Raw genomic sequence first — 25,304 nt, 5'->3', positions numbered from 1 at the left:
GCTGTGGAAGAAAAGGTTTGGTTTTGGACTCTTCCTCCCCAGTGCATCTCTGAGCCGTGATGGTTGTACTGAGGACCCAAGTTCAGCCCCTCAGCTGAAGAATTTGAACTCCACAACTCTTTTCAGGTTCAGAGCTCCTCCCGATCTGAGGTTGGCAATCTGTCCTCATTATCTATTGACCACACCTTATGTACCTAAAGTGCAGCCACAGCACTCCCTGCTTCTCCAGTCAGTTTTACCCATGTTTTACCCATGTTTTTTCAGGTTTTACCCATGTTTCACGTCACAGCCCATGCACACGCTGGCAAGTGGCTGAAATCCTAGAGACCATCCTCATTTTGTCCTTAGGTTTTTGTGAGCATCTTGGTGCACAGTGTGGAGTCGGATGGTGGTTCCAAGGGCTGCTGACATCCCTGGTCTCTGTTCCCAGCTATCATTTAGCTTCAGTATACCCCTCTATAAACTATAAATAAAAATACTTCCTGTCTCTTGGCAAAGGTCATCCACCTTGATGTGCGTTAGTAAAATGGTTTGAAATATTCAGCTGAGATAAGCACTCCTTAAAAATGGGACATTGGCAAGTTTTCATTAGGGGCAAATTGATGCCCTAATGGTCTCTGACAAGTTAAAGCACAATTCCAGGGATTCTTTTTTCTGGCACTAGTGATGTTTTCTGGAAATCATCACTTCTCCAGTTCATTAGGAAGTCAGTTGTTGCAACAGAAGGAAAACCAAAGAAAACAGTTAAAATTAGCCTGTATTTTTTTCATTTAAATAAATATAAGTTGTTCTCTTTAGCACCAAAAAAGTCACTGTTATTAGCATGGCTCAGAAGTGCATTTTTTTAATTTTTACAATGAAGATGCAGCAATTGTGTCTACAGTGCTACTATGTAAAAGTAATTTAAAACAGAACACAACACACAAGTGCAATCAGACACACTTTATTTTGAATTCTTATTACACTGTATTTATAAAATGTCTGGAATAGAAAGCAGGTTTATATGTAAGAGCACAAAATGGATAATTTTACTAGAAGAAGTAGACCTTGGTAAGACTGCTTAATTATCTAACAGAGATTGTCACCTTGCACTGACAGCACATTGTTCAGTCTTTTCTACCGCACAGGACCTATATGGGAGATTTTGACTTTGCAAAGTTTCTAATGTGGTCACATAAGCTGTATAAAATGAGTATGTGTCCATGCCTGAAGTGAAAGCCCCCAAAAGTCTGCTTTTCCTGGATCCTAGCATACTCCCAGAGTGTATGAGGTGGTGTGAATTTTTGCTTTGTTCCCCACACTTTAGTAAAAAGAGTAGCTGCATTTCTCCTCTCCCAAGACTCTAACAGCTGGTTACAGTCTTGCAGGAGGTACCACAGGCAATGTGTGGCAACAAGAGAAGCAGAGGGGAGGGCATCTCCCTTGCTTTTCACTGAGACCACCAAATGACATGGCCATCCAGTAAAACCCCAGGGTTCAAAGAGCAAGAGGTTCTTTTTAACTTTAGAAGCTCAAATGGCTTCCCTGTGCTGTTAATACCTGATCTGTTCTTACATACACACTGTGGCCAGAGGGAGGAGTTGCTGTGGCTTGTGTAAGTTTCTGACTCAGGCTACATCTTTATTCCTTTCCCAAATGAGTTCCTGTCCCTCAGTATTCCGGGGAGTTAGTCACGTAACTTCTGCTTTAGCCATGATTCTTGGGAGCCTTCAGGCATGACTTAATCTAAACTCATACCCATATTTTTAGTCTAAAGTCACACCCAGCTCCAGTGCAGGATATTTGCTAGGCCTGTGGGACTGGCAGGAGAAGACCCTCAGGCTCCCTGCTCCACTCCTCCGTGCTTCACCCCATTTGCCAGCCCAGACTGCTCTGGGACAGCAAACACTCCTGGCACACTTGTGTGGGAGATGGGTCTACAGGGTGGGCACAGGAGAGAAAAAAAGGCAGAGAAGGGTGAAGAGAGAGCATATCTTACACAAGAGATATTACCAGCAAATGCAGGTTTTGTGTGATAAACTTTGAGCAGAGGCAGAAAAACTCTGGATTTTTGCTCAGCAAAGTAGAAGAACACCATATCAACTGCATACGGGGTCCGAGGAGGGTATGAAGTAAATATTTGTGAGTGCCTGCACACATGAGAGAGTAGGAGAAATGCACTGGGAAGATGCAAGACAAAAAAAGGGGCTGAGAATATTCTGGAAATAAAACATCCTGAGAGATGCTTACAGCAAAGTGAGATCTCCATGAACCAGAACACTATTAATTTATAAGATAAAGCAGACCCTTTAGCTAGAAATACCTGTTTCTATTGCAGCCTGAATGATCTACCATAACATTGTGTAATTCAGTCCAAGAATTTATAAGGGGTTCTTTATTTTTTTCCTTCCCTTTTCAGTGAAATACCAGGCCTTAATTAAAACTAAAGTTCAGATTACTCTGGTGAATGGAGCTTTTCAAATTCCCTTGCAGCACTAATGCAAAAGGCCATAAATACAAGTGAACTACAGGAATAATATGACCTAGAATTGCCTTTAGTTACATATAGCTAATTTTAAATCATTCAGCATTCAGATGCTTTTTTATGCTCTCCCCAGTCATAAAAATTAGTTTGTTTTATCAAATTTTTTCAGCACAAGGATGACTAAAATAACAATAAGCAGATTTATACCTCTCCATCAGCCACCCTCTATGATGATACTTTTAAATATAGCTAAATGACTGAAGAAGGCAGCACCTTGGTTCATGGTTTCTGAATCTGGACATTCAGCTCACCATACACATGCCTCAAGGCATCGGAATTCAGGCTTGCAATCAATCTTCGTAAACCTGGTCGCATTGGGGTAAATCTTACTTCCCAGGTCAATGTAGAGTTCATTTGGATTCTCCTGGATAAAAAAAAAAAAAAAAAAAAAAAAAAAAAAAAAAAAAAAAAAAAGTTTCAATATTGTAGTCAGCCAGCCAGTGCTTTCAACCTGACACACAACTGGAGAAACAGAAGGTGGATAGTATAACGTGTCTCAAATCTTTTATGTTTCACTCATTCTCACTCATTCTCATAAGCGTCATATAAATTACTCTCTCCATCTTCTATTCGTCTCAGAACTGACCCTATTAAAGCCTTTTCTAGCCTTTCCTCCAGGCTAATTTTCAATTTCCAAAATGAATCCATTTTCTTCTGCCTTCTGTCTCTTCCTCTTACAATCACTTTCAGAATGACCTTCTTTATAGCTAACATATATTTTTTCTACTTTATAATTCCATTTTTCCTGTTTATTATAGCCTGTAGTCTGGTGTGATTCCTTAAATGGTTAAATAAGTCCAAGTGTCCAGGCCATTCCCCTGCACACCCTATGAGATGTTGAACCTGTCTGTCACTCCTACCCTGAACCACCCTGCCACAGGGGTAGCAGTGACCCCTTCAGATGACTTCTTCACGTCCATACAAACAACTCAAGGTATTCTTGAGAGTCCTGCTGTTGTTGGTTACTTTTACATTATGTATGACTCTAGAAAACTCATATATAAAACAACAGAATTCTGCACTGGTTTTGATTTTCAATTTTTTGCTACAATTAAGATGCATGGAGAGCCTCAGGTATTGGGTTTCTGTGTTTTCTCAGTGCTTTCACAAGGTTCTGTGTGCAGATTTTGAAGACTGATATTTATTGATTGATTGATTGATTGTGTTTGGTGGATGCTGGGATACAACTGCTCCAACGGAACCAATGGACAAAGAAGTGTAGTGGGGAACTATTTATGAGAATGAATTTTTTTTTTCCTTGGCACTAAATAAGAGGATTCTAAGTTCACTGTTCTTATCTGATATGGCTACAGTGTCCTGAGAACAACAGCAAAAAGTGAGAGCAAAGCAAGCCTATACTACAGTCACTGTTTCAAATTCTCATCTGGTAGGATTTGGTTCTCAGGTGCCATGTCCTGTGCCAGGGTCAGGACAAAAATATCTGCCCAGGCTCAGCACAAGCTGTCACGAGACAAGAAACCTTAATTAGCTCTAAATGAGCTAGCCTGCAATCCTCTCACCTGAGTATTTTTTTCAGTGCAAGCCTATCCCTGGTAAAATGAGGTATTTCAGTTCCTTAGAGGTTAGCTTAGGTATCTCTACATGGCACTGTGTTGCATTTTGCATATACAGATAGAGGTACCTTGGGACATGTAACCACTTTTAGTGGAAAAAAAAAGCAGAGAAAGATCAGATTTTTGATGTGAGCATGTGCAGACTGCTTCCAGCAAGTCTTTTCTCTCTTTTTATCTTTGTTATTAATAAGAAAGATTCTGTTCCCCATAGCTAGTTGGCTTGCATCCACCAGATGCCCATGAAAATGGAATCATGATAAACCAATGACTTCAACTGCTGAAGAAAGTAAAATACTTTTTAGAGTTCATGGGAATTATCTGCAAGAGATTATCTGAAAGGAAAGTGAAGAAGTTATTATACAAGTCTGCTGTGCAGACTACACTTCTTGGGGGACCAGATTCTCTAAGGATGAAGGTTTTTGGGCCACAACTTCAGAGTGCTTTGGTGAGAGAGGGTAGTACAACCATCTTTGTTTCATAGTGCTATCATCTCAACACACATGTGTGTGTGTGTGTCTGTATGTGCAGCAACACAATGACTGTGCTGGGAAAACAAACCTGCCTTTTCCTGTCTCTCTACTGTCCTGTTTCTAAAACAAGTTGCTTCTCACTAAAAATGCTAATACTAGCTTAGCTTTGGCATAATGAGACACCCCAAATTACTTACCTGCTAGTATAATCCTTTTAGCACAATCCATCACTGCCTGGTTAATTCTCATTTGTCATGCAAAGTCTATGCCCTGTGTAAGAATTGCTGCTGCCAAAGGCTTTTCCATAACTCATGCTCCTCATCTGTCTGAGGCTAACAGCTAAATATCAATATCTTTATCTATATATAGACTTTATCAATGGTCAAGACTGAAGCCCCCAGGTCACGACATTACCAGAATAATGTTGTATCAGTTGGGTCACATGTGACTAGTTTTGTGGAGCCACTCAAGTGACACAGAAAAGCTATCTGAAAAGCACACAGAGGCACAAAGCCTTATTCCCACACAGAACTGTAAAAGCTCCATCCCAACAGCCCCTGGTAAAGAGGGAAGTGTTGGAAGGGTGGGGAAAGCCTAGAATGTGTTTAATTCTCTTTGCAAATGGAGTAAACCACCCTGATCTGATTTTTCTGGGAGACAACTCAGTGATGAATGATTCTGCATAATTTGCTGAGCCATTACCATGCTGGAGCCATTTATCACTTTGAATGCATGGAGACAAATGTGATTTTTATTTAAATAAACTACAACTGCCCCTTGTTCTGTCCTCTATGTGTATCACCTGCATCCTACATTCATCTCAGAGAAGTTAATCTAAAAATTGTTAAGCTGATCCATTTCCATTCTCAATGCTGCCAAGGGCATTACTGAAAAGGGGAAAACATGGTGACTCTAAGGAAAATGACGTGTGTTCCATGAGTCATTTTTCTCCCCTAACTCTTGTGCCTTTGATGCACCTGATAATTTCTGAATCCTTGAAGGTGAGGGCAGTGCACAGCAGCTTTTGGATGGAAAAGGATTCAGAACAACAGGGGAGGCTGGCACAGCTGGGCAGCAATGAGGGCTGTTGCCACAACTTGTGTAACTCTTGTAGACCATGCTGAGTCATGCTCAGCAGCACCTGTGACATACCATGTGCACAAAGCAAACACAGTATGTTGCCCTTTCACGGTTATTTTTCTATCAGCTCCACTCTGGAGATTGGTTTTGATCTTTTTATCCCTGTCCCAGGTGCAGTCAAGCTCAGACCTCCCCTGCCGGCTGCAGAGGATGCTGACAATTTATGCAGCTGCTGGAGCACAGGCAATTTTTCAAACTCCTTTTACACACACCTGGGGACCATCAGCTCAGGTAATGATAGATACTAAGCCCAGATAGATAGATGACCAAGACTAAGCAATACCCTCAAATTTTTCCAAGTTTCTCCATTATATACCCATGACAAATGCTAAGCTCCTAATACTGAACTCAAATGGAGAGATGATTTACAACTTGCTTAGAGTAGGGATACCATGGTGTCAGGGTAAGGTGTGACTCTGAGAATAACGAAGGTGATTTTCCTTTACCTCAGGTCTGGGAGCACCCTATGCTGGGAACATGCCTGTGTGCCAGGCCAGCCCTGTGCAGTGGAGCTACAGGGGAGAGCTCCGTGCTCACACACGTGCTGCAGCTCTGCCAGCAGGCTCTGCAAACAACACACATTTTGTGTCTTGACATGAGCTTGAAAAGATCATCTGAGGTACCTGAACGTCTTTTATAATCGTGATTAACATGAGCAGAGAAAAGCCCTTTCTGAAAAACAGCACAGGACTTGATTTGCACATGCTGAGTGAGCGGCAGTAAACACTTCAAGTGTAGGATAAATCTTCCTCTCTCTGATAGTGGCTTGTAGGTGCTATTGTCAAGTGCTAAAAATAATGTAATACAGTGAAAAAGTAAACTTGGGCTGCACTAGCAACTACCCACAAACACTAGCAATTCCTCCAACCCTGGTACTGAACAGATGAAATGCTCTCACAATCTCTCTGGATAGCCTGACTTCTCCTGACTATTGAGACATACAGCTCCCCTGTGTATTGGAATTTAAAGTACAGAGAGAGTGTTTGAATTAAATTACTCAGCACAGCATTAGTGAAGTGTCTCTTGTGAGCTTCCTACTGTGAGCAAGCAGGGGACAAACTTGCATCTGGTTGTGCTTTCTTCCCTACCCGAACTGCTTTTTTATTGTTCTCAGCACTCCAGGTCCCTCGAGGCGGAGTGTGACGTTCTCCAGGGTTTGTTTCAGAGGGTTGGTGAATTCCACCACCACAGACGTTTCTTTACCAGCTACCAGTTCACCTTTGGTCTGCAAGACAAGGAAAGGACAATGCAGCAGAAACTGATAATAACAGATACACAGTGCTGGCAAGGCAGAGGAACAGACCACACAGCAAAACAGCACGAGGCAAAGGAAGTCTAGTGAGAAGAAAATTGCTGGATGGCACATTTTTCCACCCATTGTAATTTTCCCTCAAACCACATGGCAGATCAAGAGGCGGGCCCTCATTTCCATAGAAAACCAGAAATCTGCATGTACAGTTCTGGAGCTGAAGGCCAACCGAGGGTGAGTCCAGCTGATGACGTCTCCTCTCCCAGACTCTGCCCCACTCCTCAGGCTTCTCACCATCACTGAAGGGATCTGCTCAGGACATAAGCTCCAGAAGAAAAGGGTAGGTCTTACTACCCTAAATTAGAAACCCCAGGCTATGTGGTTTCACCCTCAGTATTGTCATGCCCATCTTCCCCCTGCTTTTGCATTTTCTTCCCATGCTCTGAAGGGTTTCTAACCTTGCATATGTGCTCTATGGAGGCCAGAAGGTTGGTTTTCCTTCAAATCCTACCTAAGCAAAAGAGCAGTACATTTTGCACTGGAAAATAGTAAACCTCCATACAAATGTGTTTTTAAACAATGGCTACAAGAATGGGGATTTGGGCTTCTTTGCCCCCCTGGAAATTCAGCATTTCTCATGGAATATGTGTACTTGTTTTGCTTGGGCAAGGGTTTTCAATTTATGGACGGCCAGTCTTCCAGCCCACTTCATGACCCACCAACTGATTTAAAGAGCCTTGAGAAAGGTAACTCAGAAAAACAAGTATCTTGTCAATAAATTTAAAGTGATGTTTTAAGGAAGTATGACATTTGCAAAAAGCTGCGTAGGCTCTGGTCTAAGGGGTTACTCTGTGCCAAAAAAAACAATAAAAGGACTGGAGTAAAGGAGGAGATACAGCTAAGCTCTCAACAGCATTTGGCCACCTGAATGTGCAAAAGGACATCAGTGGCATTTTCAGAAGTCTTAGCTCACTTAGAGATCCTATAACCTCTTTATTCCGATTGACCATTTAAGATCACCGGATGTGATTCAAAATCATCCTGAGGTCCCACAATTGCAGCTGAGACCATGATAGATATTTGCTGGTCTTATTTTTGTAACCTGGTCTCAAGGTTAGAATATGGTGTGATTTCCTCAACTGTTGAGTCTGGTGATCTCCTAAGGCCAACAGAGAAAGCTCAAAGGTGCATCTGAAGACATCATGGGAGATACATTTTTTCATTCTTCTCTCTCACTCTTACATTAAGAAATTTAGTCTGTCAGTCACATTCACTGAACAAACTTGATAAGAAAACTTAACAGGTAAACAATCTTGAATTTCTTTAAAAAGCAATAAATCAAAAATTCCTAATACATGCTTACACACACATGCGCAAGCACACACACCCCTTAAAAAAATCCAGCTTTTAAAATTTCAGTGTATTTTCATACATCACAAGAAGCAGAAAAGAGAAGAACTTGGTTTTACTTGATAACATGGGGTTTGAGGAACAGCCTATTCTATATGCTAAAAATCCTTTCTTCAGAACAACAGGAGGATAAATTATTTTGGAGTTGTAAATCTGAGATGATGTAGAAGATGTTCTGTTTAAGTATTGAAAGAATTCTTTACTTTTAAAATTTGATTATTGAAGACAGGTATTTGAAGTAGGGTTTACTTGTGTTTACTTGGGTTGTTTACCTTCTCTCTGGAATGCTCAGCAAACCAAAAATATTTTGTTGGAAAATACAATTATCTGATCAGAACATCATGGTACTTCTAAAGACCATTAAAAAGAGTAGATTTTTTGACAAACTTTGCTGTAGTCTTGATCCACGCTTCTAAAAAAAGCTTTTTTTTGCATAAGGCTGTAGTTGCTACATAAATTATTATATGGAAACCTGTGCACTGGTTGAAATAAATATATAGAGGGGGAAAAGTTATAAATTGTATGAACCTAGATTTCTTTCAAGGTCCTTAATTTTATGGAGCAGTATTCATGCTTATATAAAGCTTCCTGAACATGTGTTCTGATTTTTTTTTCTAGTATTAGGAAAAAAAGCAGATCCAAATTCCATCATTCAAAGCAGATGAAGGCTTGGTGCTTTTAAAAACAATGCTATTTATTTGGATGCTCGGTTATGAATTGAGAAGTTTAAATCTCAGTTAAAGTGGCTTGTTAAATGAATCCCAGTTAAGTTAAAATGGCTTGTCTTTGCCATACAACATAGGCTCCTTGTAGTATCACAAGCATTACTCTTCTTCATTTTTACAGGTACCACACCACTGTCTGCAGAAGCACTTCAACTTTTAGGGAACACCAGTGACAGTGCTTTCAGAGTGGCAGCAAAGTACTGAAATCCCAAGACATTATCCTGAATCAATACTACTTGTTCAAGTTTGGAGAAACTTTTCACAGGACCTGCAGAAGCTCTCCCAGCAAAATCACTTCAATAGCAGCGTTCTTCATTCTTCAGCAAGAGGCCTCTGTGCTGTGTTGTTTTAAATATAATAGATTTTTGAGGTAGTTAAAGAACATGAGTGACTTGAGTGAGTAATTTCTCTTACCCTTTTAATTTCTTCAGCTTTCTCAGATCTTTTCCCCTCTTGCCTTCACTGAGATAATTTTGTTACCAGTGCTGCTGTCAGCCTCTCTTCAATGCAGGGGCACTCAATAGACTATATAATATATCAATACACCCTCACACACTCCAGCCAGCCACTGCTCTGTGAGGCCCTTGTTAGGTGCTCGAATGTGCATAAACACACACACTCCTCCACCCCACAAGTCAATGCAACACCCTTGTGGAGAACACATCCCTTCCACCACGACCTCGAGCTACCTTGATCCGCAGGGTGGGAATTTCCAGCACTACCGCCTTCTGCACGGCCAGGATCTTCCCGGTTTCATTGATCCGCGCAGTGACGAAGAAATGAAAGGAGGCTTGCTCCAGCAGGTCACTCATGTACTCGCTTGATTGGATCACAATGTCGAAAGAGCTGGCTGAGGGGAGACACAGCAAAGAAAAAAAGGCATCTGAAGCAATCTAATCACTAACTGCTCCTCCCATCATGGCCAGTGCCAGTTACGTGAATGCCTTGGAAAAAGGGTGGCTTATGAGCCGACAAATGGCTTTGATTATTTCTTTTCTAACCAACTTAATTCCTTTGCCACACCATTTCCCCTCTAATTTTTCCCTCTTTCCATTTAGTTTGTGAGCTTCCAGGGGAAAGGGCTGGGTTTGGTACTACTGCCCAGTACCTTCAGCATGGGTCAGGTCACTATTGAAGGTTTCTAGGTGCTACCACAAAATAAATGAGAAGGAAAGCTGGAAATGCATATCTACTGGGCACAAAAGTCCAAGCCAGCTTTTTGAGTGTCATTCCTGTAAATGTTTGCTCTTTCAATTTACTCTTGTTCTTTCTTTGCCTCTCTTCTTGGTGGAGGGATGCCACCAGAGCAGCAGCTGGGGGATGTGAGCCCAAGCAGGCTACCTGGGAGATCACCTGCTCTCCAGGACATGGCTAGACATCTGCCTTTGTTCTACACTGGACTTGCCTGCAAAATTCAGCAAGGAGGTCTTGCTGTCACCAGCATGCCCTCCAGAGAGTTTTCACATGCTCGCTGACAATAATTATTGGAAGGAACGAGTCCCTGTAGGCTAGACAGTTGAGAAGCAGGGAGTCATTAATTTTAACTATATTGAACTGCAATTCTCAGGCCAACAATGGTGTGAGAATGTGATGCAGAGAATCAGACCGGCTAACTAAATGACCAGGGAAAATATATATACCTGGAGCTCTTCTCTCTATAAACATTCATTATAACCCTAGTAAACACATCAAGATCTCCCATCTGTTACCTATGATGATTACTGTTATCCATTATTTGTATTGTATTTGTGGCATATGCTGTAAACACTGAGATAATTGAACTTGGGTAAATGACATTCACTCCTTTTCACTCTTTTGATCCGCTCACATCAAAACCAGTTCCTTGATTTGGGTTCAAAGCTATTCCCTTGGTGGCCACCTGACCTGGATTTACTAGGCCAGCCTTAAATATACTTGATGTGCTCCTGCTCCCTCCCTCTCACTCTTTATTTATCTTGCGTAAAAGAATTTCCCATAATACCCTTAATCGTAAATTATAAATCAGGCAAGGTATTTCTCATCTGAGAACTAAATAAGTAAATAAATTAGTTACAAACCAGGAGAAATTTACTTTACAATGGAAGAAAAGAAAAACTTTTCTGTTTAAATTTAATCACTGCAGTAAAAAAAAGAATAGACTTCCATTGCCTTAGCACTGGTTGTGCTGATAAGTTGTCAGTACCACTTTATGCATCTGGGAAAGCCAAGGGAGACACAACACTGAGTTGCCTTACAGTTTTTCAAAAAAATAGAGAAAACTAAATATAACTCAGTAGATGTGAGAGCACCTTTGAAGGCACTGGAAGGCTTAAGCTATTCAAATCCTCAAAGATGTTTTCAACCCACACAATTCCTTAAATCATTATTCTGAAAATTATTCATTAGTTTCCTGTTTGAAAACTTAGTTTGCCTCATGCTTTCAGTATGGGCTGGAAGAATGCCTTTAATATATCTGTTTAGCAATGTAATTTTTTGTTACATATTTATATATATATATATATGCATTTATATACACACACACACTTCTTGCCTTAAACAAAATCTACAAATACTGCTTGGGTGCCCTGGAAGGTACCCTCCCTTTACATCCCTGACAGATCACTCTTATGAACTTGAAGATAATCACACTACCTTCCTTCACACTGCCCACCTGCTCAGACACTATTCCTGATTCCACTTTACCAAAGAAAAGGTGAAAGAATTCATTCTCGAATTTCATGTATCACCTTCAGAAATGGTGTAATTTGTGAGGAGTTTTTGTCCTGTTGCAGAACAGAGTGCCCCACAGGTTGATGACTATAGCTCAGATATAAGCAAATTCCCACCTTGAAAAGTGGTAATAACTTTAAAAATATCTCATTGGCAAGAAGCAGTGATGGGGACATACTCTTGGTACACATACATAAAAATCCATGTTCTGTTCTTTCAGGTCTCTCTCCCCAGTCTGTGTTCACTCACCATCACTCAATTCAGTTTCCAGCACTATTTCAAGAAGCTTTTCTCTTAACATTTACTTAACTTAGAAACAATGAATTATGATGCTCAGTGATGTTCAAACATCTATTCCTTTCATTTCTTGCAGAGAGGAGCCAGATGATCCTCGAAGCACTGTAGAAGCTATATTTTAGGTAGTAATATCCTACACAGACCTTTGATACAACAGCAGACACAAATGAGTGCTGGAACCATGCCAGAAAATGTACTATGCACTTCTACAAGATGACTGAATATTCCCTCTTCAAAGAAGTGGCACAGAATTTAGACCAAGACTATTGAAACTGATTTTTTTAACTGTACCTATTCAAGTCTTCAAAAGTTTTGCAGTATTTCAGATCAGATATTTAGTAACTGATGTAAGTCGCTATAAACCCTCATACTGTGTTTTGATAGCATGTATTAGAACAATTCAATACCCATCTCCAGGCCCCCTGCAAACGATGCACAGAGTTAGAAAGAATCAGCAAGCAGACCTCAGGGCTTTGTTACAGGCTGAATCCTTATCAATGGGCTTCTACTTTTTGAAGAATAATCAGCTGCAAATAGAATGTGCAACTTCAGATTGTGTTGAAAGTGAGGAAGAAAAGAGAGGATCTTTTTGTGGCCTGATAGGAACTGCGGTTCCATGGAGGCTTCTCACTGAGACAAAACTTGTCCTCTTTGAGGAAAGAGGGCTCACAGTGTCTCTTGAGTTGGGATGAGGTAGACAAGACAGAAAGCTCGGAGGTCAGCCAGGACTGCTGTGATCCAGCAGCAGACCCAGTTCAGGAGGCCCGTCCTTTGGGCTCCCAAACTCCTGCCACTCCTGCTGCACTCAGAAAGATTGATTTGCCCAGCAGCAGCATCTAGAAGGCAAAGTCATGGCTGCTGACGCTCTCAGCAGGGAACTCAAGTGAACGATCCTCTGCTTCATCTCTGTAAGAGCAGATTGTCATCACTTTTGCTCAGCTGGAAGCACTGGCCAAGGACACAGGCCTGTCAGGAGAACAAGTGATTGGCAGTCACTCGTTGCTGTAGACTGCTAGGTAGCACTTGGAAGTACAGCAGGTCCTAAATACCTGCTGAATTGGCTGACAGAAAATAGATTATGTCCAAGTTTAAAAAGGAGAACATCCCTCTTCCCTACTTTGAGCAGTACAAAAACCTGCCCACAGCCTCCTGAGCTAGTCTTCCAGGAGCTGCTTCTCTATGAGAAGTGGGAGGCAGGACCTCCGTACTGTATTCCAGAGGGCACTAGGAAAAGTAAATGCAGCATCTGTAAAGATAATTCACCTTTGGTGTCCCTGCCCAGCTGACAAATATTCCTGCTCTATGGTGGTATATTCCCATTACAGACAAACTTTTTGGATCACTGTAAATATGAAATCCTGAACCACACAGTCCTCCAAAGCCAGATGTTCACTTGAATCTACACAGAACTTGTCAGCTTCTACCAGGTAAGACAAAACAATACTCCTTTTTGTCTCTACATGACACCCGGTGGAACCAGAATTTCCTCTACCATTGCTGAGATGCTGCTAGGAAAATAAAGGAATTCAAAGGAAAAACAATACCTTGCAGCTTAATACCTGTGCTCCTTTGATTTCTTTTGTACTAAAGAAGAGAAATTAACAATTCCCAGACATGCAGGTTGGTGTAAAAGAGCATTATGCAGCAAGAAACAACCTGAAGAAAACAGCCGCAGCTTTGAATGACCCTGGTATTCAGCTAAGGGTCTGGAGTGGATCCTTCTGATACTCAATAGAATATCCTACCCCTAGCTACTAGAATTGGCTCTACCCGTGGGTGGAAACACTGGTAACAATTAATAACACAGAAAAAAACCTAGCATTTAATAACACAGTAAACAACTATGCAAGTCTTACATGAAGAGGGTTGCAGTTTTGCATTGAAAGAGTGTTTCTTGAATTCCCTTTTCGTGACTCCTGTATAAAACACTATGTTGCCCGACAGGTAGGTAGTTGCAGTGTAGGAGTTGCGACTTTTGTTCCTGAAAGTTATGGTGACTTTGAAGTCATTGCCAAGGACTGCCTTTTGTGCCTGGAAGTTCATGTCAACATCTGTCTGTGGCTGGTATGTGGTATCTTGGATACTTTGCTTTTTAACACCGTACATCACAGCAGTCTCTAGAGCCAGTCTCTCCTCGTCTGAGCCTAGGAATGAATGAAAAACAGATTTAGAAAAGAAACAGAAGTGCAGAGTTAGCCCACCTACCGATCATAAGGATGTGTCTTCCATAGTTTGTAGTAGCTGAAATGAGTGGATGAGAACAGTGAACCCTCTTGGGATTCAGGAAATGGGAGAATTTCACAGCTACGAAGGGAGTTGGCGTTAAAGCTGTATCAGACAAACTGATGTAGCTGAATTCTTATCAATACAACTACACTGGTTTACTCTGTGTGAACATCTCACCTGAATAAGAAATGTCTAAACATCTGTACAGAAAGCCTTGAATTGTTTTGAATGCTTTGAGTTGCTCCACAACTAACCTCTGTTTTCACTACAACTTAATTAATCTAAAACATTTCAGAGTAGCAAAGTTTGTGCTTTGTTTGTGCCTTATGATCAAAGCATCTATGGTGCTTCTGGGTTGGAATTACAAATAAAACATTCCAGAAGGCACTTTGGCAGCTTTTCATGAAGATCCCTCAGTGACAGAGGTTTCCAAGTCATCATCCAGGGTCTGACTGAGATAAGTCTACATCCATATGGTCCCAGTGCATTTCAGTTTACCTTCTCGGAACTTGTACTCCTCAGTAATGTCCATCATTCCATCACCTCCAACTTCCTTGGTCACAATCAGCTGCCCAACACGGGTTGTGTCAATGTTTTCTACCACTTGGGTTCCATTTTTCTCCATTCGTGTGTAAAAAATGTCCCCATTCACCTATGGAATTAAATGAAAGAAGATTGAGATATATGGAACTAGGGCAAGAAAGAGAAGTCAGCCTATCTCCCCCAAAATAATGACACATTGATTTGAAGTCCCACTAATTACTCACATCGACATTTCACATTTAAAATCAGTCAAATGCTGAGATGCATTTTACTATTCAGAGCTCCAGAATGACAGAGAGTGCTTTACAAGGATACATAGAGGTCATTCAAATTCGGGGAGCACTACTACACATTTTTTGTACCAAAAAAAGCTTGAGAAATAGAGAGGAGAATGCTTAATAGCTAAAATATATTATTTTCTGTCCTAAACCATTTACAATTCAATTAGAGAGAAACTTGTGTTGCAATGCTGGGCATGCCTCCTCTGGTGATGCAAGAGGTGAAAACTCCAGACCAGGGTCTCTATCATCTCCTTATTGAGATATTTCCCTCTCAGATCTGTCAGTCAAATCACCCATGTGAGATCTCCAGGACCCACAGCAGCCAAAAGGAATGTGGTGAGCGACGAGAATGAGCAGCTAGAGCTAGTGACCCATTCAGCATAGCTGAATTTTGGAAGGAAAAATGACCATAGCCTGAAGTTTTGATGAAGTCAGAGGAGCTTTTTCTTATTATTACATTGGGGAGCAGAGATCAAAAATCTCTGTCATTCATTCGAGCTATACTACACCTGCTGGCATGTGAAAATACAATGATGAGATTGTTCTGTGACAAGAAGTAACTTCTCAATCCATAAATTGAAATGGAAACCTATCTTCTGTCCCACTATGGTCGCACTGATATCACACATTGCAGTAAAATTTTTCACATATGTACCTCAGCATAGACAAAAGGAGCATCAAATTGGAAGCAAACATGACCATGTTTAATGGCTTGAACTGAGGCTGGACCACACCTGTACATACCTGTGAGGAGAAGAGAGACAAAGTGAGAGACTAAATAAATTAAAAACATGTAAAATATATTTTATTAAAGAAAAAGAATTATTGAGGTTTAAGAAAATCTTCTAATAGTTTACAGGAATTCCTGACCAAGAAGCAAAAAGTTTGATTTTGTTCAGCCCTGTGGATAACACACACTTGAGTCTGGAACAACCTGGTGGTTCAGTACCTTCAATGGCACTATAAAATCCACTGTAAGTCTAAAATGCTTGAAATACAGTTACAGCTGGTTTTGGTTAACCCAGATAATTTTAGGAGGACTCAGGTATGCCACAGGCTGAGAAAGATCTTGCTACAAATTTGAGAAGATTGTATTTTAAGGGAAATTAAGGGCTGGAAAGAAAGAGTAGTGGCTTTACACTTTTTTCTCTCCTGCTCATGTAGTTTAGTTAGGGCTGCATAAAGTAAAGGAGAATTAATTTGATCAGTCTTCTGTACAGGTACTCTAAATGTGAGAAGCCATCTTCGGCAACAAGATTACATCTCTTCTGTGCCATTCAGGGCCCTTCTCATGTAGGATTTTGTGTCCTAGGACATCATGACCAGTGTTATAACAAGGACAGATTTATTTTAGATTTTTAGTATTTATTTGTTTAGAAATGAATCAGGAGAAGGCAATGAGGCAAGTGTAGTTATTTGGCTCAAGAAGTTGTCACTGGCCATATGATGCCAGGTGCCACTGGCTCAGCTGTCATCAGCTCATTGTTTGAAACAGAGATCCCAAACATTAGAAAGTGAGCTAAGGAGGACTTCAAGCAATATTACCATCACTGGTTTCCTGAGGTGTCCCATCAACAACCTGCCATCCTCCAAAACCAACAGGAAGGTCAGGTCTGGTCATCCAAGCTTCGTTCCAGCAATGATAATTCCTTAGAAAAGAGGGACCAGTATATTAAATTCTTGGAAAGAAGCACACAGACCAAAACAAATCCTGTGTATTTATGTCCTGGCATTGCTTCAAGAACACCAATTGCCAATTCAGGGATAAAAAAATTACTCTTTTAAGAGAACAGATTTTTAGGTCTCTAAGTTTGGTACCTATCTGTTAAAACCTGAAAGCCAGAATCCTTCATTGTAGCTCCTTGACTGAAAGTTGGAGAAGCCTTTTTGATTCTTCTTATGTGTGCTGAGTGTAAATGTCTCAGAAAATATGCCAGTATTTGGAGATTGTTAGGGTATATGAAAAGCTACACAAACTAGAATCCCTTTCCAGCTTGACACCTCCACTTCAATCTGCCTGCTAAAGCAAACTTTGAATCTTCAAGCCAATGAAACATGGTCTACTTTATCATTAGTCAGACTGAAGCTTTGGCATCTCTTATGAAAAGATTTGGAATCAGCTCTGCAACGTACAGTGTGTAGTTTTGCTTTCATGGATCAAAACAAGCATGCTTTGCTGGTTGAGAAAAAGACCCTGCATTGCCTTTCTCAAACTACCTTCTCTGTGGATTCCTTATAAGTTTTTCCTCATGTGTCATGCCAATGCATGATGTCAGAGCTCCTAAAACATACATCTTTTCATAAAACCCACCTACAATTACTGTGGGCCAATTTGCATCTGTAGGGCCCAGGACAGTGACCTGAGAATACTTCCTCTAGGTGCTCAGGGTTAAAGTGCTCTTCCTCAACTGCATGCTCAGGAGAATTAAAAAAACAGTACAGCAACATCACAGTCTGCCCTAGGTGTTTCAAAAATGAGCAGAAAAGACAGAGGTTGTAACTTCCTGCAATGCTACCAATGCTCAAGGGAGAGCACAAGCAAGAAAAGAAGATCATCTGGAAGTAGGGTCTCACAGTAAAGCCTGCAAAGTGTTTGAATTTCATTACTGCAAAAAATAAAAGAAGGAAAGAGTAGAGAAAGGGGCAATTTTGCTTGCAAATTATACGTATCCTACAGCAGATCTGAATAAAATTACATCTGTGTAGCTGCTGATATAGCCTCTAGTACATGCAATGATATTAGCAACCAAAATGGGGATTGTTAAACTCTGACCATTTCATTAATAATAGGTGAAAAACGGCTATGGAGCAGAGTCAGAAGGATCTGAAGCTTGTCTAACAAGACATTTCAAAGTGGAAATGAAAGCTTGTATCAGGGTAAAACTTGTCAGTTAGGAGAGTTAATGAAGCAGCACTACAGAAAAAGGAATTATTCAAGGAAAATGACGCACACTCTGAGAATTTTTGATGCTGCCGAGAGTATTCTGTGCTGAATCATGCTCACAGAACTTTGCTGAGGGCTATCCAAGAATGGGGACACACTTCATGGAAGGTGAGTATTTGCAAACTGCTATCCCAACATATGAGCAAGACAATCCCTGCCCTGAAGCCTTCACTGGTTCACTTTGAATCGAAGTCAGATGTGTCACTGGCTTTGCATTCTGTGAAAGAAGAATCTGAAGAGCAGGCAGAAGGAAAAGATGACAAAAACAAGGCTGGGAGATGGGTAACAGTGTTCAAAATGGCAGATCTACTTCAGTTCTTTAATTAGGTAACATAATTTTTCTGTATTTTTTTGTATTCATCTTAGGGACAGGATCTTTCTTTCCGGTTTCAATTGGTGTAGCGCTGGACACAACAGGATGGCAATTTCTTTATGTCTGCTGCCATGCAAATGACAAATACACATAAGGATATCAAATCTGAAAGGAGAGAAAGACACTGCTTGTTAGAGCAGTGAGCATTAAGGAAAGGAGGATGAGGGAAACATTTGCCTTTCCAAAGGTAGCAGAAACTTCCCTATAGAAGTGAGCATAGCTTAGGAGTTGATTCCGTAGCCATAATTTGTTGAACTGATTCTATAATTCTTGTATTCTTCAGCAAGCCTGAGACATTAAAGAAAGCAAGAATGGCAATAGAGATCAATGTAGTGACCATTAAATATTTACAGAGATAATTACGGATAGACTAAACAAAGCAGTGGGGAAATTAATAAAAGATGACCAGGTGGGTTTTATGCCTGGAAAACAATTTAAGAATGGTAGTTCATATTGCTTATGGGACAGGCACATGCCGGAAGCAGCTGCTGCCCTTATATGAGTTAACAAATTCAGGCATTGAGGTCGAGAGGCACTGCTAGGGTCAGGCACTGACAATATTGTTGAGAAATTAGAGCAAAGTGATCTGGAAGTAAATGGAAGAGCAGAAGTCTTGGAAGGGCTTTGTCCACAGGCTTGGACATGGATGAACTCCCATGGGGTTGGGTGACATCAAGCAAATTTCTGCTGAGATGCTGATCTTCTTGGACCTCACCGTAGGAATGACTCTTGATTACCATCCAAGAGAAATATTCTTAAAGTGTCTTTATATCATCATTAAGAAAGACAAGGAGAACAGACAGTACTGATGGCTCCAAATCCGGCCAGATTTATAAAAATAACTTTTTGCTAAGTCTGTGTAATTTTGTATATGTGTTTTGGTGGTGGTGGTGTTGTTTCCTATCCTGAGGGAGAAGACAATATTTAATAAAAATAAATAAGTGTCAGATAACATTCAGAGGGAGCCCCACACTCAGAAATTGATTGGACTAAAAATCCTGGCTCCAAATATCCCTGAAGTCTGAGAGTATTTAAGACCTGAAGACAGATCAGCTCCAGCAGCACAAGGTTAGAGTAGAACAGAAATGATATATTAATAAAGAAAAAGAGCTGTGCTTCCAGTTTGCAAGCGATTATAAATACAAGTGAGAAATGCATTCTAAAAAAGTCATTATAAATACCTTGAGCTTGTCCTCTTAAAAAAAGAAATAAAAGAGACATTAAAAATAAAATCAGGGTTAAGACACAAGTCATTAGAAGTCAGCATGTGGGCTACCAAGGAGTGTTACAGAGTAATGAAAAGAAAGGACACAGAGGAGAAACAAAAAGAGGTGTATATATTAAGTCATGCCCAAAGGGTTATGTGCACCATGTACTAATAAATGCACTGGGAGGATAAAAAGATGAACAAGGCAGTTTAAAAAGTTATCAAGCCAAGGAAAAGCAATGTAGGATAGAAGGATGAAATGCTAGTGTAAAACTGCATACAGGTTTCATTGGGACTAGGATGATTTTGGATGATGTGACCCTGTCCCAAAAGAATGAAAGAGAAGAGATTAAATTAAGAAGACTTGGGAAACAGCTGGAAAAATACAGAGGTAGGGAAGTAACAGGAAGTGTCAAAAGTTGGTGGGATGTATTTCATGGATCAGGTTAGGAGAAGGAGAGAAGGAATGAGACAGTGAAAATTGTAGAGCATAGCAATGATCCATTACTGGATGTGTATGGATGGAGCACTGTGGCGCCCAGTCACTAGCTCTTGTTTCACATCTTTTATAGGCAGAGGAGGTTCCAGAAGACCTGTTCTTTACAGCTCTCTGAACCATAAAAGGACCAGCCCCATGAGACATGCTGAGGTCCTTCTGTCTCACACAAAACAAGCAAAACTGCCCAAGGATACTAACAGGAGGCAACAAGGCAAATAGCAGGACCACAGCTCTGGATCTCGGGAGAGTAGGGTTTAACATGTTTAAGGTCCTGCTTGGAAGAATCCCATGGGAGGCAGCTCTGAGTAGAAGATTGAGGCACAGGAGCTGGTTGTTTTCCAAGAGTCATCTCCTCCAGACTTAAGAATAGTCCATTCTTGTCCGCAGGAAATCAACCAAAAGTGGCGCAAGGTGGTCCCAAATAAACTCAAACATAATAATAAAAAAAAAGGTGGTTAAGAAAGTGGGGGGAGCAGGGACAGGTGACCAGAAGGAAAACAAAGTCACTGTCTGAGCGTGCAGGCATAGGTATAGGAAAGCCAAAACAGAGAAAACCAAGTATGTCAAGGGACGTGAAGAGCAGCAAGAAGCTCAAGCAAATTGGCACCAAAAGGAAGCCTACAGATTGTGGCTCTGCTGTTGAACACAGTTAGCAACCTGGTGACAAAGGATTAGGAGAAGGCTTTTAATGTCTTCTTTACCTTGGTTTTTATTGCTAAGATTTGCCCTCAGGGATCACAGCCCGTGAGACCAGTGTGGAGGTTTGGAACAATGAAAATGAGACAAGTAACAAGATAGAGAACAGTTAAACTGAACACACACAAGTCCAGTGGATCTGATGGAAAATATGAAGTAATCTCATAAAAAATGCTGAGGGAGCTTGCCAATGTCACTGTAAGACCACTCATCTCTATCTTCAAAAGATCACGGTAACTGGGGAAATTTCCTGTGGACAAGAGGAAATTAAATATTGCTCTGTTCTTCAAGAAAGAGGAATATCCAGGGAGAGACAGACTTGTCAGCTTCCCTCTGATCTCTAGGAAGGTTATAGAGCAAGTTCTTCTGGAAAACATTTCCAAACATATTAGGGACTAGGTGACTGGCAGTAGTCAGCATGGATTTACCAGCAGCCAGCTGTGCCTGACAAACCTGAGAGCCTTTTCTGATGAAACGAGTGACTGAAAGGACAAAGGGGAGACCAGTGCGTGGGGGTTGGTTCTTTTGACTTTACTGTCATCTCCCAGAACATCCTCACAGACACACCTTTGAAATATAGACTAGACAAATGGACAGCAAGATATATTGAAAGCTGTCTGAATTGCTGGGATTAGAGGGTTATGACCAGTAGTGATTGCCCCAGCTGGAGCTCAGTCACTAGTTGTGTACCCCAGGGGTCAATACTGGCTCTGACACTGTTTAACAGCTTCAATAATGACCAGGATTACGAGACCTGCTGTACCCTCAGTAAGTTTGCTGATAAAGAAAACTGGAAGGAGTATCTGATACAACACAGTTTGTGCACGAGGAGAAACTAAGGCAGCTGGGACTGTTCACTCTGAAGATGGGAAGTCTGAGTAGGATCTTATCCTTGTGTATAAATTTTGGATTTTATTCTTGTGTACAAATTGCTGGTTAGGGAGTTGAGGGAAAGAAGACAGAGACAAACTCTTCTCAGTAGCCCAAGGATAGGACAAAAGCAATGAGCACATATTGAAACACAGAAAAAGCTCTCTGAAGATAAGGAAACACTTTTCTTACTGTGGAAATGGTTGAGCACAGGCACAGGTTTCCCGGAGAAATTGTGGGGTACCCATCCTTGGAGATACTCAAAGCCCAACTGGACACAGACCTGAGCAACCTGCTCTAGATGATGGTGCTTTGAGCAGGAGGGTTGGGTGACTTCCAAGGGTCCCTTCTAGTCTCAACTACTCTGTCTTGCTGTGACACAAGCATCACATGTAAATGAACCTGCCTTCCTTAAATTTCCTCTTGATTATGGAAATCACATAAAAGATGTCACAGCAACAGGTTCAGTCATTTCCTCCAGCATATAGTGGGTTTATAACAGTTTTGATACAAAGACTTCCAGAGATTAAGTTATTAATGAAACATGCTGATGAGCTGCTATGCTAATGACTTGAAGGTATCATTGACACAAGTCAGGTATATTAACATTGAATAGGACAAGTATCTCCTGGATACAGGAATGTAGAGGTCACACTAATTTCTTCACTCTGAGGAGGAGAGGCTTGAGGGCCAATATCCCACACAGAGCATATAATCAATATATGCTACCTTTCTCCTGTCAGACAGAAGATGGCAAGAGTTTGAAGAGCCAGTTAGAGGACTGCTTTCTCAAAAAGAATGTGTAAATTCCTTCTCTTGGCCCTAGGGAGTTTTCTTTTTATAAATCTGGTGATAGCATTTCAGTGTCTTCTACGATACCTTGACTTGTTTCTTTTTCAGCTGAACTGGATTTATCTTGGAAGGCACCTCTTTTCAACAATGCCTGAATGCACACAATGCAAAACCAGTCTCCAAATATGGAAACTGGGCACAAGAGAATAAAAAATGTGTGTTTTCCATAGATATTGAGGTACCCCTTGGAATCTGGCTCCAGAAGGATGGAAGTGCCCATCCTACCCCTCTTCCATTTTTAGAAAAATCTGGTCCCTAAGGAGCACAAGCCCATTCCAGCTCTCCAATGTGCTTAAATGTGTATTGTATGGTAACGTTAATAGCAGGATCCCCCAGAGGTTGCCTGTTAACACAACAAGGCTTCATATTAGTCAGCCTTCCAACAATCCATTCATTCTGTTTCACATAAGCCAGCAGTGTTCTTCAATGCTCAGAGAAATAAACACAATACAGGCATTGCCATTGTGTTTTTTACTACTTTTATCATTGGCACAGTAAAGGCATTTCCCAGGAGGACTCACCAGACAGAATCTTTTGTAAGTCTGGTGTCCACTTTTCCTTCGTCATCCAGAAAGAAGTCCAACCGTAAATTGGCATTGTTATCATGGGCAGAAGAATAGTTGGTAATGAGTCTTGCAGGTATCCCCAAGCATCTCAGAACTGTGGCAAAGACAGAAGTGTGATGAGAACGATAGCTATGGAGACTGTGTTCATGGATGACAGGATGGGAGGACAGAAATATTAATAACTAGAAAAAAAGGGGAACACTCAGTAAAATCAACCCAAATAATTTCTCCTATCTTATTTTTTATATTGAACACGCTAAATATTTTATTTGGTCCCAAAATTATGAGCATTAAAGACAAGTATTGGTACAGGGGTTATAACTGAAGCAGCTAATTACCAATAGTTTCAAAGCAGCCTTGCAATGTGACCACATCACAGAATTTCAGGTGCAAAATCTGGGTGCAATGAGTCAGCTGTATGACCAAAGAACAAGAAGTTTGAGCTTGCAAGATGATACACAATATATTAAGTCTCAGTATCAGTAACTCAGGAGCATTACGAGACTATGCTAAAAAGAAAATTAATAGAGAGTATCTCCTTTTGATTGATTTGGAGTTTTCTTGTTTGATGTTTGCTGTCAGAAGGGATCTGAAGAACACAAAGAATAAAGTAGAAAATGATTGCTAACAATGGGGAAAACCTGCATAATTTGCAACTGAAATGACAAGGCTTGGAAATCTGAATACAGTGCATTACATAATTCATATTGCCTGCTAAGTTACAGCATTTTGGATTTAACAGTCTCTTCCAATAAAAGACCTTAAAAGGAGGATCAGAAAAAAATGCCCTAACTCTCACACCATCACAATAAAGCACAGATGACCCTTCTAAACATTTGACAAGTGGTAAATTTAAGAGATGTGGGAAAACTGTGGAAATGCTACAGCTGTGTCCATGGTCTGCATCAGTGCATCAATAAGCTTCTATGTGTTGTGTACCCTGGCAGATAAATAGGCACTGAGCACATCCCCGGGCAGGGGGAATGGACTTGTGGGGTGGCACGCCATCTCAGCTACTCCAAATAACAATGACATACTTTGTCTCAGCCAGAAAAATTCTCTGGCTCTCAATTTAGAAGCCAACACGATTTTGCAGAAAACAGAGGGTGAGGGGGTTTTGGTGGCTGATGGGATTTGTTTTGGGTTTTTGTTTTAGTTTTTGGTTGGTTGGTTTGGGGTCTTTTAAAATTATTTTTGTTGGGGTGCTTTGGGTTTTGGCGGGGATTTTTTGGTTGTTTTTTGGTGGTGGTGGTGGTTTTTCTTTTGGGGGGATTTCTGTGGGGTTTTTTTAAGGGAAAATATTTTTATTGAAAATCCTATTTTAAAATAGTTCCAATGCTGCGGAGTTGAACAGCCCTGCTGCTACCACTGGGTTTTGTATATTCATTACTGTCACTACTGTGACTCCCAATAAAGTGTAACACTGCACATTCATTTCAAGTTCCTGGATGAAAAATTACCTGGATGCATCCAATACCATATGTACCTATTGATTAAACTTAATTCAAGTGCCCTCCCAGGCTTCCAGCACATGAGCCATCAGGGCTCATTGGAAATAATTTGTCTGACAATTTCAAGATTAATGACCATTTTTTGGAATGTTTTAGCATTTTTAACAGATGAGTATCTGGAGTGTACAATACAGTGACCTTGTAAAGCTGGACTGGTCACAATGATAAAACATTGACAGATGAGAGAGACTCAAAACCACCTCAAAACAACCCTCATAGTTGTATGTGATTGTTTGGACCTTGGCTGTCCCCTGTGCAGTAGTCAGCAGCTGGACGTGTCTGTGGCTATCATCAGATCAGCCACTGGACTGTATCTGCATTTCATAATGCTCAACAAACTTTATACTTGCAGTGCAAAGTGCCATGTCTCTGACTTGACTAACTTAGTCAGCAGACCAAGGCTAGTTTTGCCCCAGTTAAATACGCCTCTCCCTTTAACACAGCAGGCTCTGGGCCTCTGCTGCATCGCCCCAGTTTCACAGTGGCCTGCAGGCAAATTTCTGCATAGTGGTGATTCAGGGCAAGTGTGGGGGGAAAGTGGGAGAAATGGTGTGTATGTGTGTGTCTCTCTGTGATCAAGAGAAATCCAGATAAGGCAATGGGCAGAGAAGACAAAGCTGCCCATGGAGTCCACTGCG

The 25,304-nt window shown here is 40.9% G+C and overlaps 1 protein-coding gene across 1 annotated transcript in view; it reads right to left on the bottom strand.

The window, feature by feature from the left end:
* Nucleotides 1–927: 927 nt before the first annotated feature.
* F13A1 (coagulation factor XIII A chain) overlaps nt 928–25,304 on the bottom strand; it is a 59,258-nt gene continuing 34,881 nt past the window's right edge. The window contains 8 exon segments of the mRNA XM_066325103.1: nt 928–2,888; nt 6,797–6,933; nt 9,782–9,942; nt 13,955–14,242; nt 14,823–14,976; nt 15,804–15,892; nt 16,694–16,797; nt 23,111–23,249. Coding sequence (XP_066181200.1) covers nt 2,744–2,888; nt 6,797–6,933; nt 9,782–9,942; nt 13,955–14,242; nt 14,823–14,976; nt 15,804–15,892; nt 16,694–16,797; nt 23,111–23,249 — 1,217 coding nt within the window. The 3' untranslated portion in view covers nt 928–2,743.

This window comes from Sylvia atricapilla, chromosome 1 (assembly GCF_009819655.1).
Source record: "Sylvia atricapilla isolate bSylAtr1 chromosome 1, bSylAtr1.pri, whole genome shotgun sequence".
NCBI classification, from domain to species: Eukaryota; Metazoa; Chordata; class Aves; order Passeriformes; family Sylviidae; genus Sylvia; species Sylvia atricapilla.
This window is presented reverse-complemented; position numbering and strand designations above follow the sequence as displayed.